General features: G+C 42.3%; 1 protein-coding gene across 8 annotated transcripts in view; it reads left to right on the top strand.

The window, feature by feature from the left end:
* Sil1 (SIL1 nucleotide exchange factor) overlaps positions 1 to 14,400 on the top strand; it is a 262,407-nt gene that overhangs the window by 73,813 nt on the left and 174,194 nt on the right. For all 8 annotated transcript variants that reach the window (XM_046460366.2, XM_046460368.2, XM_046460365.2 and 5 more), the window contains one exon: positions 2,259 to 2,397. In XM_046460366.2, coding sequence (XP_046316322.1) covers positions 2,259 to 2,397 — 139 coding nt within the window. The remainder of the gene's footprint in view (positions 1 to 2,258; positions 2,398 to 14,400) is intronic.

Genomic DNA, 14,400 nt, shown 5'->3' on the forward strand with positions numbered 1-14,400 from the left:
TTGTCGGAATCCTTGATCTCCATGTCCTTCTGATAACCTGTCTTTTCTTTAGTCTCACAAGCACATCTGCTTTTTTGATCCTAATTTTCTTTTGAGCTTAGTTTTGTGCAATCTTAAAGTTGAAAAGATAGGAGAAATTTGAAGGGCCAGGCTACACAGGTGACCACCATTTCAAACTGACCTGCCTGAATGATGGTGTATTGTGTAATTACTATTGAATGCCACAGCACAGACTCATCTTACCTGGAACCTAGGACTGCCTATTAGATTGCTTAATAGTAATGGTTACCATGTACTCGGGGATGGTGGCTTACACTATACTTCCTCATCTAATGTATGAGCTAGATATTGTTATTATTTCCACTTTACAAATGTGGAAACTGAGAGTTAGTTAAGAGTTACAAGAAACTGGGATTCAGACTTAGTGTTATCTGATCTAGAGCTTGAGTTCTTAACCATTGTGCTATAATCGGTGCCCTCATTATTTGTGAAATGATTTGAGGGCCTCTTTTTGCCTAAGATATTTTCTGTGAAATTCTGCCATCTTAGTTTCATGCCTTTATTTCTTTTTAAACATGAAAATTCTTGGAAGAGCTGTGCATTGTCATCATCAACACCTTAACACCGTAACCTTTTCTTTGACAGCTAATTAAAGATCAGACCCTGAGGGACCCAGGTAAGCAGGAGTTCCTTTCTGGATCTGGAACACTATTAGAAGAGATGCATGCACATAGCATTTCCCAGACAGTGTTAGAGGAGTTGAAAGCAGGAGTTCCTTTCTGGATCTGGAATACTACTAGAAGAGATGCATGCACATAGCATTTCCCAGACAGTGTTAGAGGAGTTGAGAGTTCAAAATGAGATCTGTGTGAAGTACTCAGCCCAGGCTTAGGCTTTTTGTAGGACTCCAAGAAATATACTTCTTATCAGGGGAGGATTTGGGAGATGGAGAAAAAGTTATGACAAAGGAAGCAGGGGAGCTGAAACAGACTTGCTGTGTGCTAGTATGGGTTCCTCCTTGCTCTCCCTAATGCAATTTTCCATAGCTCTGGAACCCTCTCCTTCCAGTTTCCTGAGACCTTACTGCTTTTATGCAAGAAGAGATTTCAGAATGGGATAGGAAAGATGGAAGGCCATGATGGAGCAAAATGAATAATATTTAATGTTTACTGTGCATCTCTGACTCCTAAAGTCTTGGAGTGCTCCATGCAATCCATCTTATTACTCTTCTATGCTCTCCATGAAGTGGAAGGAAGCTAGTTTTAGGAAGCAATTTCCAACTTAGGGGCATCTTACTCCCTCAGGCCAGCTGTATTCTTACCTTCCCACTTCTTTCATGGTTTAGAATGTCACAGGAGTCATTTTTGCCCTATTATATCTACTGGAATTGCCAAGGTTTGTGCCGTGTCCTGTTGGGCTGCTTGATAATCAGCTGGGCCTCAATTGCTGGCTTTTGTACATATGAGGTGGCCATTTGAGTCCCTACTCACCCATTTATATGTTTTCCCTTTTATAATGTGTGTTTTTTTAAATATGGTACTAGGAATTGAACCCTGAGGCCCTCTACCACTTAGCTACATCCCCAGCCCTTTTAATTTGTTTTTGAGACAGGGTCTTGCTAAGTTGCCTGAGTCCTTTAACCTCAGTCCCCTAAATTTATAGAATTATAGGTGTGTGTCACTATGCCCAGCTAAAAGTATTTTTTTTATTATTGTTAATGTAATCTATATGAGTTTTAAACATTAAACAGTATAGTAACATGTCCCATAGAAAGTAGAAGGCTCTTACTTGCCAACCCTTCTCCCTAGTATGTTCCTTAATCCCTGTAAGGTTGTATGAAATCTTCTGGAGTTGCTCCTTGTACATTTGCAGAAATACCATATGAAAGCATGTGTGTTCATTTAACCATAGTGCCTCACACATACTGGTTCTGAGGCTGACCTTGAAAAAAGAATTGCAAGTGTTCAGGGGCTGGGGTTGTGGCTCAGTGGTAGAGCGCTCACCTAGCATGTGCAAGGCCTTGGGTTCGATCCTCAGCACCATATAAAAATAAATAAATAATAAATAATAAATAATAAAATAAAGGTATTGTGTCCAACTACAACTAAAAATTTATATATATAAAAGAATTGTAAGTGTTCAAATGTGTGTGAGAAGGGGAGAAGGGCATGAAGAAGAGTGTACCATGGCAGACTTTTTTCTTTCTCCTTTTCTGACGTCTTATGTGGACGGTCATGCCCTGTGTTTTCTTTTCTCAGAATGAGTTTGCACTGATCAACTCAGAGAAGAGCAGCACCAAAGAATCAGAGAGAAAGGAAACCAAAGCAGAGGAGGATCTGGACACTGAAGTCCTGGAGGTGTTTCACCCGACCCAGGATTGGCAGGCCCTTCAGCCAGGTACCAGACTCAGTCCTTTCCCCTTGAATTCAGAATTCAAACTGTGTATGTCCTTTGTCCCTGCAGGGCTACAGTAGTAGCCACTTTCTGGACTGCTAAGAAGGAACAGTGTGGTCCATCAGAGTGGTAGTGTTGCTGTCGGGATTGGGGATCTTCTTTCTCCTGCAGAACAGAGTTTGCAGCATCTGACTACCCGGGAAAGAAAGCAGGTGGTGGGTGGCCATGCTTTCTGAGCAAGTGATTGAAAACTTTCTTTCCTTGCACTTCTGAAGCACCGCAGAGGCAGTGACATGTGCCTTGCTCTGCAAATGCTATTTTGGGCTTCACTGCTCAGCTCAGTGCTGCTAAAATATTGTTCACAGAGGAGTCCTGAGTACCAGTGTGGGACAGGAGTGTTCTGTTGTTAAAAGAACCTGTGCCAAGAAAAAGGGGTTCGCCCTGGCCTGATTTTTAAATGGGGCATTCTCAGAAGGAACAACTTTCTAACTCTATCATGAGCCTCAGTGCAGGGCTTAATAATGAAAATAATTAGCAATTTTGGAATGTTTAACATATTCAGGTACTATGATAGGTGCTTCATGTGGATCATCTTGTCCAATATTTATAATAATGAGAATTATTATTATCTTAATTTTCTGATGAAAACATTGAAGCTCAGGTAGGTTAAATAACTTGTCTTATAATTGACTCTAGAGCCTAGATCTGTTCTCCTCTTACTTTTCCTTTCCTGTTGCCCTTGGCTGGAGCACACCATGTTAACACTTGGGACTATTTATTCTCAGGAGTAGGATGTTTGCATTCTTCATTGTGGCAAGGTAGATGGGAAACCCTGGCAATGGCCACAGTATAGTGTCATCAGCTCCTTGCTGATATTCATCACCATGTCCTCACTGCCCCCATTGCTGCTGTGTTGGCAGGGATAGCATTTGCTGTGCCAGCCTGCTTTCTCGTAGCAATATCATTCCTGCTGGGCTTGCATACGGGTAGTTGCTGCCATGGAAGAGTGATGAAGCACCAAAGAAGCCAAGTGGGAGCTAATGGTGTTGGGCAGAGGGAGGCTTAGGAACAGAGATATTGGTTCCAGCAGATCCAACTTCTGACTGCCTTCCCCCAACTTCCCTGAGAACTGAGTCACCCCCGCCCTCCATACCCTTGGTCCTTGAAAACTAAAACTAGAGAGGCTGTTAAGGGTGTAGAGGGGAAAATGTGGGCTGTATTCACTGGTTTTATGTGGTATTGCTTGTACCACTTTTAATCAGGCAAGTGCCTAGAGCAGATGGAGGCCCCTGTTCTGTGGCCCCCTACTTCCACTTAATTTGTTCTTGGGCTGAGTCAGTAGCTTCCTTCAAGGCCTTGGTCAGTACTGCAGACAGAATAAGATTGATAGTTCTAACCACAGGCCTTTGCTTAGCCTTTTGGGTCATGGGACTACTGCTTATAGCTAAAAACTCCGAGCTGGGCACAGTGGCACCACCTATAATCCCAGTGACTCAGAAGGCTGATCCAGGAGGATCACAAGTTCAAAGCCAACCTGGGCAATGTAAAGATGCTGTTCTACAATAAAAAATTTAAAAAGGGGGCTGGGGATATGGCTCAAGCAGTAGCGCGCTTGCCTGGCATGCGTGCGGCCCGGGTTCGATCCTCAGCACCACATACAAACAAAGATGTGTCCGCCGAACTAAAAAATAAACATTAAAAAAAATTCTCTCTCTCTCTAAAAAAAAAAAAAAAAAAATTAAAAAGGACTAGGATGCTGGGCACAGTAGCTTATACCTGTAATCCTAGCAAATTGGGAGGACGTGGCAGGAGAATCACAAGTCTAAGGCCAATCTCAGCAATTTAGTGAGGCTCTAATCAACTTGGTGAGACCCTGTCTCAAAATAATAAATGAAAAGGGCTGGGGATGTAGCTCACTGATAGGCTGCTCTTGGGTTCAATCACAAGCAAAGCCAAACAAACAAATAAACCCATATACAAAAAATAAAGCAAAGACCGTCTATGTATCCTTGGGGAGGAAGACCCAGAACCTGTGTGACAAGGATTTGAGAACCTTCCAGAGAAACTGGAGTGGAACACAGACTTTACATTTAATTGATGCCCCATTGACATCACCCTCTAGCTTATAGTTTCTCAAGAGCTCCTTGTAAATTTTTATGCACAAAATTCCCTTGAAGCTGCTCCAAAGGTTGGTGTTTTGCAGTTCAGTACACTGAGGTCCTGTGCTTGGAGGACAAAGTAATTCTGGTTCCAGTCATGTCTGCCCCATTCACGGAAGAATGTTTTTCACTAAGCTTCAAGGCAAGGCTCATGAGAGTGTAGGCCTTTTCAGGTCTCAGTGTCTGACTTGGAGTGATTCAGGGTCTATGCTAAAGGGTCAGGAAAGTGGAGGCAGACAAGTGATTCTTAAGTATAGGATTGAGGTGTTTTATGTGTATCCTATTAGGAAATTGTGTGGAGAGCTAGTGCTTTCATTCAACTGGAGTATAATCTTAATTCACCTTGTTCCGAATGCTCTCTGAGAACTTCCAACAAGCTTTATAAAGGTTAAAAGGAATGTAGCCAATCCTGGAAACTTCTTTGATGGGTAGGTAGGTAAATGGGGAGGCAGTATAATTTAGTGACTTAGGTTCAAAACCTAGCTTTGCTACTTAGGGAATCTTGGGCAAGTCCCTGAATCCTTTTGAGCTTTTGGTTGACCTGGAGGAAATGTCCTGCCCAGCCTGCTAAAGGCTGTTATGTGGAGTGAGATGCAAAGCCCTCTGCACAATTCCTACCATGAAGGCATCACTGAGTACACAGCTTTCTAGTTTTCAGTGGTTAATTCTTCATTCACACCACCCCTTCAACTCAACTGTGGAATTGGATACCAGTGTAAGTACATGAGCATGTGAATTTCTTGTCCCTGTGGCTTTACCTGGGGAATTTAGGATGTGAAGGAGAGACTTCCATGGCTATGAACTGTCCTTCTGTACTCCTTCAACAGTGATTTTGATGAGGGAGTAGGTTAAGCATGAGCAGAAGGGGTTAGCAGAGCATTTCTTGCTTAGAAGTCTCTTTGGGGATCTTTTAAGAAAACAGCAAGTTTATATTGACAGTAACTGACCCCCTGTCTTGGTTTACCAGTTCAGTACTTTCTGTCCCCTCAGGTCTCTGAAGGGAGAACTGTAGTATGGTTTTCCCTAGGCCTCCAGGGGAGAGATACTGGATACCTGGTCTGTTTTGGTGGTAGGCGGGGCTCATTTGAAGGCAGATTTCCAGACTGCCTACTGCACCCTGGCACATCAGAGGAGCAAACCATGACTTTGTGGGCTTTCCCACTAGGAAAGGTGGGAATAGGATCCCAGCCACATAGTGCCACAGTAGCTGCAGGTCACTTTCCCAAAGTCTGCCTACTTCTCTTATGAATGTCAGCATTCTCGTTAGTGTTGCTTATTCCTGGAAGTGATTTTCCTGTCTCTTTCTTCTTTTTTATTTTGGGATCTGCCTCACCTTCTCAGGCCCAGCAAGCAGTTGACTGAATTCAGCATCATCTGTTCACAAGCAAGTAGAGGAAAGCTGTTTGCTGGCAAATCCTGTTGGCTCTGGGCAGGGAATTCATATATTTGTCCTGGGGCTGAGGACCCCGAACACCAGGACTTTATGCCTGTGCATTGTTGTTACAGAATGCCAATCACAGCCAGGTTCAACAGGGCTGCTGCTCCCTGGATGTTTTCTGAAATCCTATTTTTGTGCCAGGCACTGTACTTGTAGCCAGATATATAGATAATAGCTCACATTTACTGAGCATTGACTCTGCCAGGCATTCTTTGAGGGCAGATGCTATGACTATCCTTATTTTTACAGTCAAAACTGAGTTTCAGAGAAGAAATAACTTAGCCAAACATCTAATAAATGGCAGAGTCAGAATTCAGACCCAGTCATTTGACTGTAGGCCCCAACTACTAGCCACTTGGCAATGCTGTCTTTTGGGGAGCAAAAAGGACATGATCTATTCCCTCTAATAGCTTATTATCTTGCACAGGATACACAGATGTGGAAAAAAAGACAATGAAAGCATTTTCAGATGTCCTGGTTGTAGTGTTTTATGTTCGGTGAGTGCACAGAGAATGGTGTGGCAAGACCAGCAGGGCCTTCTGTTTATCCCTGAGATCTCATTGGGGCCCCGCAAGACAGGGTCTCACTAAGTTGCTTAGGGCCTTGATAAATTGCTGAGATTGGTCTTGAACTTGTGATTCTCCTGTCTCAGCCTCCTAAGATGCTGGATTACAGGTGTGCACCACCAGGCACAGCCTGCTGTTCTCTTTTTGATCTCTGTCTCCTTGATCAGGTTCCTCAGAATCTCTGAACCTTCATTTCCTCATCTGAAAATAGAGATGAAAATGTCTACTTCATAGAGATTGTGTGAGAATGAAATAAGGTTAATATGTATAAGCTATTTGCAGAGGGCCTGACGCATAGGACATATTCAATAAGTGGCTGTAGTTGTCAATTTAAAAAATATATCTTTGCTACCTCTCTTTCCTTGGGGACTTGGAGGAGAAGTGGAGATGAGGACGCAGCCTGGGCAAAGTCCCGCTTGTCCTGTCATTCACCAATGCTGCATTTTGGCCCCATGCAGGCTCAGAGAGTGTAGCCAGGCTCAAACCTGGGATTCTTTATTGACCTTATCTGACTTCCAGGTGGCTGTGAGAGTCTCTGAAATATTGGCATTAGCACAGAGAGTCCACTTGATGGAAGCATGCAGGAAGCCTGTGTAGGAACACGTTCATATGAGGGGGAAAAAAAGGAAAAGAAAAAAAATCAAATCATCAACAACTGATGAGAGCAATCCAAGAATTATAGAGCACCAGCCATCTGGTCAGATCATTTCAGATCTGCACGAGCAATAAGAGGGAATTGAATTTTAAAAACCTCATTTATAGTAGACCAACTACTCTGGTTTCAAGTATTTAAGAGAGAAGCCTGATTTCCTGTAGGCCCCGGACATCTGTCTTAAGAAGCACCTGACTCTGGTCTCCTTGACTCTGCAGGACTGTCTCTGTGGGGCTTTTGGCCCCTTATAGCATTGGAGAGGCCGTGTCGTTCATCAGTCCTCTGACACCAACTGGGTGTCCAAGAAATCAATTCAATTTTGATATTATGTATTGGGAATTAGTGTCAGATCCACAGCTTCAATGGCTAGGCCCCATAAGACTGCTCTTGTTTCAGATACCAGTTTCAAATCCTAGGCCAGCTGTCCTTCTGATTGCATATAATAATGAGGATTCCCATAATACTCTCTTCAGGTTTGATAATTTGCTAGAAGGTCTCACAGAGCTCAAGACAATACTCACATTCCCCCATTTAAAAAAAATAAAGAATGTAACTCAGGAATAATCAAGGAGATGAGATGCATAGAGTGAGCTATTGGAGTGGGTACAGGGGCCACTGGCAGAACTTTCATGCCCTGTCTTTGAGTGTGCCACTCTTCGGCACTTTGGTTTATTCACCAGCCCTTCAGACCAACTAGAGTCAGGAAGCCCTGTGTGTAGAGGCCTTAATGGAAGTTTCAGTGATTAATTAAAGCATTGGCCATGGATGATTTAACCAATCTCCAGCTCCCTGTCCTCTCCAGAGGTCAAGGTAGGGCTTAAAATTCCAGCCCTAATCCTGGGTTGATTTTTCTGATGAACACCCCTATCCTCAGCTTCACCTAAGGTCTACTTCATTAGTATAATGAGGTATGGTTGGAAGGTGCTTGTTGTGAACAAAGGACACTCTTTTCACTCAGGACATTCCATAGATTTTAGAAGCACTCTGCTAAAAGCCAGGAACAAAGACCAGATATATTTTTTATTATGCCATACATTGCAATTGAGGTGAGACTAAAAGACAAAGCTTCTAGTACCTTTTACTATCTCCCCAGCTCTGTGGTTGAGAGGCAGTTGACCATCCTCCCCTAGCCTAGGGGGATCATCCATGTTGTCTCATTTCCCAGAATGGTTTTCAGGAGCATGACCTCTTCTGTCCTACCTTCACACACAGTTTTACACACAAGCCCCCAGCAGCCCATGAACAGTATGAGTAGTGGGTAGGAAAGAGTTGATGTTAAAGGCAGTTAATACCTGAATTCCTTTGGCTCATCAGAGTAGGGCAGTTGGGCCTTTTGGCTGTCACCATGAGATAATGGCCTGAAAGAAGGGTATAGGGATCTGTGTTGGATGATCTTCACTCTGGCTTAAACAGTACCAAAAAAGTGGGGGCAGGGGCTCGACAGAGGAAACAGTGTAATTTTGTGTGGTGATCTGCCTCCTTTCTTGAACACAAATTGCTATTTCCAGCAACAATTCAGAATGAGATGTTCAACAGAGTTTATCTTCAGTGCTGTCTCCTTCTACACAGTGCCTTCCCTAGTTTGAGGCCTTTCAAGTCTTCTGGGGATTCCATGATAAGTGTATTTGTTCCTCTCCTACCTGTACTTCTGACCTGTCTCCTCCTATATTACTGCCATATCCCCCTTTGCTATGCATTCTCCACTCTGAACATCTTCTTTGCTTCTTTATTTAAATTTTTTTTGTAGTTGTAGATGGATGAAATGCCTTTATTTATTTATTTTTTTTTATGATGTACTAAGGATCAGTGCCTCACACCTGATAGGCAAGTGCTTTGCCACTGAGCTACATCCCTAGCCCTCTTCTTTGCTTCTTGACAAGGTTGAGAGGAGAAATCACTTGGAGGAAGGATGAATGCCAGACCTCTTGAGGCTGGCAAATTATGCTGTACTGGGAGACAAAAGGATAGTGGGCCTGGAATATATGAAATTCCCAAAAAGCTCCATGAAGACAGATTAGATCTCTTCATCTCAAAGAGACTTTATTCCTTATGAATGGAGGTTTCTTCACTAGTCTTCCAGGATGGTTAATGTTGCCCCTTGGGAGGCAAATCTCATAGGCCCCTGAGGGAGCTGGCAGAGGTCCAGGCAGGAAGGCCTGCGCCCTCCATGCAGTTGTTGCCAAGGTTGGGAGCATAGTGAGGCTGGTTGAGCTCTGCACTGGCACCAGAGTATCAGCCTGGGCTTTGGCCTTCATTACTTGGATGAGACAGTCTGTGTCCAGTTTGTGATCTGTGGATTTGGGTGATATTGGGAGCAGCTATTTGCTACCTTCTTTCTAACAAGTATTTGTATGCTTAATGCTCACCCCAAGGCCTTCATCCTCCCATTCCTCTGCTTGTGTTCTCACTGAGGTTCAGTCTATAGTACTTAGCATTGTGGCACAGCCTCAGCTTTCAAATGTTAGCTCCCAAAATGGCTGAGATGAAAAACTTAGACCTAGTAGGGATGATGGAAAACTAGCTGCCAAAACCAATCTTGGCCTTCAAAACCAAAACTTGGATTTAGTTCAGAGAACCTATGTAGCTCTGACTTTCCTTCTTTCTCTAATATTGGCTTTATCCTGCCAGCTGAGATAGGCCAGACCATCTCCAAGGTTAGGACTAACCAGGGCTAACCAGCTCTTAAGGAGCTGGAGTGAAAAGTCCTTTTCTAGAACATGTTACATTCTTAGTTTTGTTAGAGCATTTGAGGTAAACATTGATCTGTAACTTAGAGGGTATAATATTTGACTAGGTAGAGAAGGAGGGAAGGAAGATTGGAACAAGGTAGGAAGGAAGAGTGTGTGTGTGTGTGCTGGTTAGAGGGAGTGACAGAAGATAAGGATGGCTGAAAAACCAGTAAATACAAAGGTACAAAGTAAGTATAATCTGTAAGTCTGTCACTCAGTCCAGCCAAGGATTATGCTAGGAGAGGAGGAAATGAAGAATGATGTAAACACCTGGGTTTGAAGAGTTTGATTTTAAGTGGAAAAAGAGAACTAAAATGGTAATTTCAGAGATAGCCACATCAAAAAACTGGTTTCATGTTCCATTTGTTGAACTCCTACCATGTTTCAAGTATAGTGCATGCTGCTGGAGAGACCATGGTAGGAATGACTGAGGGGGTTTTTGGATTGAGAAGAATCTCAGATAGGAGTATGGATCAGTGACAACACAGGGGATCTTGAAGGAAAGGCTCCCTAGAGGCAGGGTAACTGATGCTGCTTGTAGAGAGCTTTTGAATGTGTTGGAAGGCAGCAGGGGAGGGAATCAAGTGTTTACAGAGAGATTTAAAATCCCAGAGAGGAGTTCATTGATGGGGCAAAGTTACTTAGGTGACATATGGAAAAAGTCTTGGCCTCACGGATGGAATTAGCCTTAGAAATTAGAGCAGAGGCTGGAAGTAAACATTGAAAGATGGCAGAAATGTATAGGGAAATTGAGGGTACTTCCTTTAGAGGGCTTCAGTTTTCTGAGCAAAGCTGAGGGTGGGCTTTTTGCCTTGGGTGATGAAAAAGGGTATTTGAGAAATGGAGTGTTAACAAGAACCAGTGTGGTTGGGTGTTTAAACAACTGAGAGATCAGAATTCAGCATCACCAGAATCAGGAAGGACCCTGACAGTTTGACTTTTTGGTGGATCAGGACCAGGAGTTTAGTCACATTCTCAAGCAATCTGAGCTCTGGACAGTGGGCAGGTAAATGGTAGAATAGCTGGAATCTGAGAAATGATGGGCAGATCATTCCAGGGACTCACTGGATTATCTGTGTGTCAGGTGAGGAGGCCTTTGTCTGGCCTATGGGGCTTTGTGAGGAAGAAGGCCTGTTTTTTTTTTTTTTTTTTTTTAAGTTAGCTGGAGAGCTCTGTGGAAGTTCTTTTGAACCTGCTTCCCTTCTGAAGACAGGGAACATCCAAGGTCAGGGTGGGTGTGGCACCCCACTAGCCAGTGATCTTCTACAGGCTTGAAAAGAACCAGAACAAAGCAGGGCTTTGTGTACAGAGGCTCTGTAAGTTTTTCATTACTTGTGCTTTATTTGGGTTGATTATATTTCTGTTCATGTTGGGGATTTGTTTTGTTGTTGTTCATAAATTCATTGGTGTTTGATCTTGCCTTCTCATAATATGTTGATTCAGGCAAACAAAGCTTGCGTTTTATTTTAATTTTTTTAAATTCCCAGAACAGTCTGTTTATGGTTTGTATAATGCAGTTGTTTGGAAGAGGAGAACCATTTCTTTGGATTAAAAATTTTTCAGATTCGATTACCTGTGGCTGTAATTAGTTTATCTGGGCAGAGGTGAGTTTTTATGGAATAGTAATACAGTATTTTTATAGTTGTTTTTGCCTGGGGGGGTGGAGAAAGAAAGCTATATCCCTTTTTCCCACTCCAGCAGTCCTCTGAATGCTGCACAAACATCATTTTGTTAACTTCTCTCCCATCATTTCCTGATTTCTGCCAAGTTGGGCTTTTAGATACAGGAGGAAAGCTTGTCTAGTATTGTGTGGCCAAGAATGATTGCAGGGAATAAGACCCAGGAATTCTAGTCTAGGAGTTGGATGGGGAAGAAAAGAAAACTAACATTTTCCTTTTTGGAACTCCCTTTATGTTAGGTGACTTATGTTTATTCTTTAAGGGAGTGTTCAAGATAGTCCTTAAGGGAGTGGTTGCATTTATTCTGGCTGCTCCATTTTGGTTTTCTAGAGTGGCCTGAGTACAGAGTGTGTGTGTGTGTTTTCTTTTTGGTACTGGGAATTGAACCCAGGGATGCTTTACCAAACTACATTTCCAACTGTTTTTATTTTTTATTTTGAGACAGGGTCTCACTACTTGCCAGGACTTGCCTTGAACTTGTGATCCTCTTACCTCAGCCTCCCAGGGGCTAGGATTACAGGTGTGCACCACTTACTGTATCTGGCTACAGTGTGATTTGAGGACTCTTAGCTAGCTTTAGATCTCTCTGTTTTAGACTGAAGATGGAGAGGCTGAGGCATTATTCCCTAAAGACCATTAGCATTTCAACTTCCAATGTTTAATCACAAGAGCTAGGTGAAGATACCTTAGAGTTAGGTGTAACACTGTTGATCTCAAAGGGGAGGAGCTCTTTCTTTTACAAAGAAAGTAATAAGCAGTAATAAGGGTAGCCAGATGAAATGTGTGATTTACCAGGATCACTCTTTAAAAAAAATAATCTCTTGAACTTTAAAATAATTTTTTAAAATTTTACTTGTAGATAGACACAAAATCTATTTATTTACTTACTTATTTGTTTTTTTATGTGGTGCTGAGAATCAAATCCAGTGCCTCATATGTGCTCTACCACAGAACCTCAACCCCAGCCCCTAGGATCACTCTTAATGCTGGGTTTGGGAGATGCCCCTTGGAAGGTGAAGAGAAATAAAAAGTCAAAAGAAAACTAAAACTTTTTCATCAATTTATTGACTTCCTCTGACCCAGCTTATACATGTCAGTGAGAGTCTTGGTTTTATAGAGGCTGTATGAAGTGTTCTTTTCTCTCTCTGATTTCTACAGTGTCAGCCCCTCTCTCCTTTCCCTTCCCTTGTACCCTACTTTTTCTTCCTCCTTTCCTCTCTTGCTATGAAGACTTCTACCTGCAGCCAAGTGGCAGGTGGCAGGGATGGATAGTGGGGATGTGTATAGCTAGGGGAATATTTTCTCAATTCTGCTAGCTTCAAACAAATGACTTCCAAACCAATTCTTTGAGCCATGTATTTCGCTGATCAGTCGGAATAAGAGGAAAAACATTGCCAGAGAGGGGATTTGGGAAAAATCAAGTCTGTGGAACTGAGTTATCTAAAGTCATAGAATTAAAAACAAATCCTGGAGTGCAGCTGGAGTTCTTTCCAGCCTGTCTCCCACTCCTGGGTCCCTTGATACCTCTTCCCCAATACTATAGGAACAGTTTGCCCAAAAAACTTCTTGCTAAAGAGGCAGTACCAACTTGAGTTGCCCATTGTTAGTTTTTTTCTGGGCATGACATGGAGAAGAAGCAATCCTAGAGGTTTTTTGTTTTGTTGTTGTTCTTTTCCTCCATTTTAAATTCTGTGACCTCCATATACTCATATACTTGCAAAGAAAGGCCTTGGAAAAGTTCTCTTGAGTTAAGCATACCTCCATGCTCATATATTTTCCCTGTTGCCTAGTACCAGTCCAGAGTGAGGTCTCCGAGAACAATGGCCTCTTCTTTGTTCTTAACCCAGAACTGTGCTTCATGTCAAGAGGAAGAAGTCTCTGGTTATATGGGCAGAATTTAGAAATTAAAGTGGAAACTTTGTCTCCTTTGGGAAAAAAACAAAACAACACAGCCTAGAATGCTCTTTCTTCAGTGAGTCAAGTCTTTGAGAGAGCGAATGGCCAGAGGGCAGAGCCAAGAGTGTATTTTCATGTTTGGTTACAGTTGCAGACTATATGGTATGTAGAATGAGCCTATCTGGGTTCCCATCTTGACTGTGTCTTTTTTTTTTAAACATTTTTTATTTTTTGGAAGTGGTTGGAAACAATACCTGTATTTTATTTATTTATTTTTATGTGGTGCTGAGGATCGAACCCAGGGCCTTGCATGTGCTAGAGGAGCTCTACCGCTAAGCCACAATCCCAGCCCCTTGACTGTGTCTTTTATGGCTAGGTAACCTTAGGCAAGTTACTTAATTCCATTAAGTTTTAATCAAATCTGCCTATCTGTAAAATGGACATAGCAATAATATCTACTTCAGGCTGGGGTTGTGGCTCAGTGGTAGAGCGCTTGCCTAGCATGTGTGAGACACTGGGTTTGATCCTCAGCACCACATAAAAATAAATAAGTAAGTAAATAAATAAATTAAAAGTATTGTGTCCATTTGAAACTAAAAAAAATTACTTCAGAGGGCTATTTTAAGTAATAAATAAGATAAATGTGAAGAGTTTACTGCAGTGTTAGGTCCATAATAATGTGTCAATAAATGAGACATAATCTGCAGAATAATCAACTGATACTCTTCGACAATGTCCAGCTCAAGAAAGACAAAGACTGAGGAACTATCACAGATTGGTGGAGACTAAGGAGACGTGCCAACTAAATACAGTGTGGTATCTTAGATTAGATTCTGGAACAGAAAAAAAAGTGGAAAAATTATTGAAATTCAAATAAAGTATATAGT

This window comes from Marmota monax, unplaced genomic scaffold (genome assembly GCF_021218885.2).
Source record: "Marmota monax isolate L192 unplaced genomic scaffold, Marmota_monax_Labrador192_F-V1.1 WCK01_AAM20220418_F8-fsc00006, whole genome shotgun sequence".
Classification (NCBI taxonomy): Eukaryota; Metazoa; Chordata; class Mammalia; order Rodentia; family Sciuridae; genus Marmota; species Marmota monax.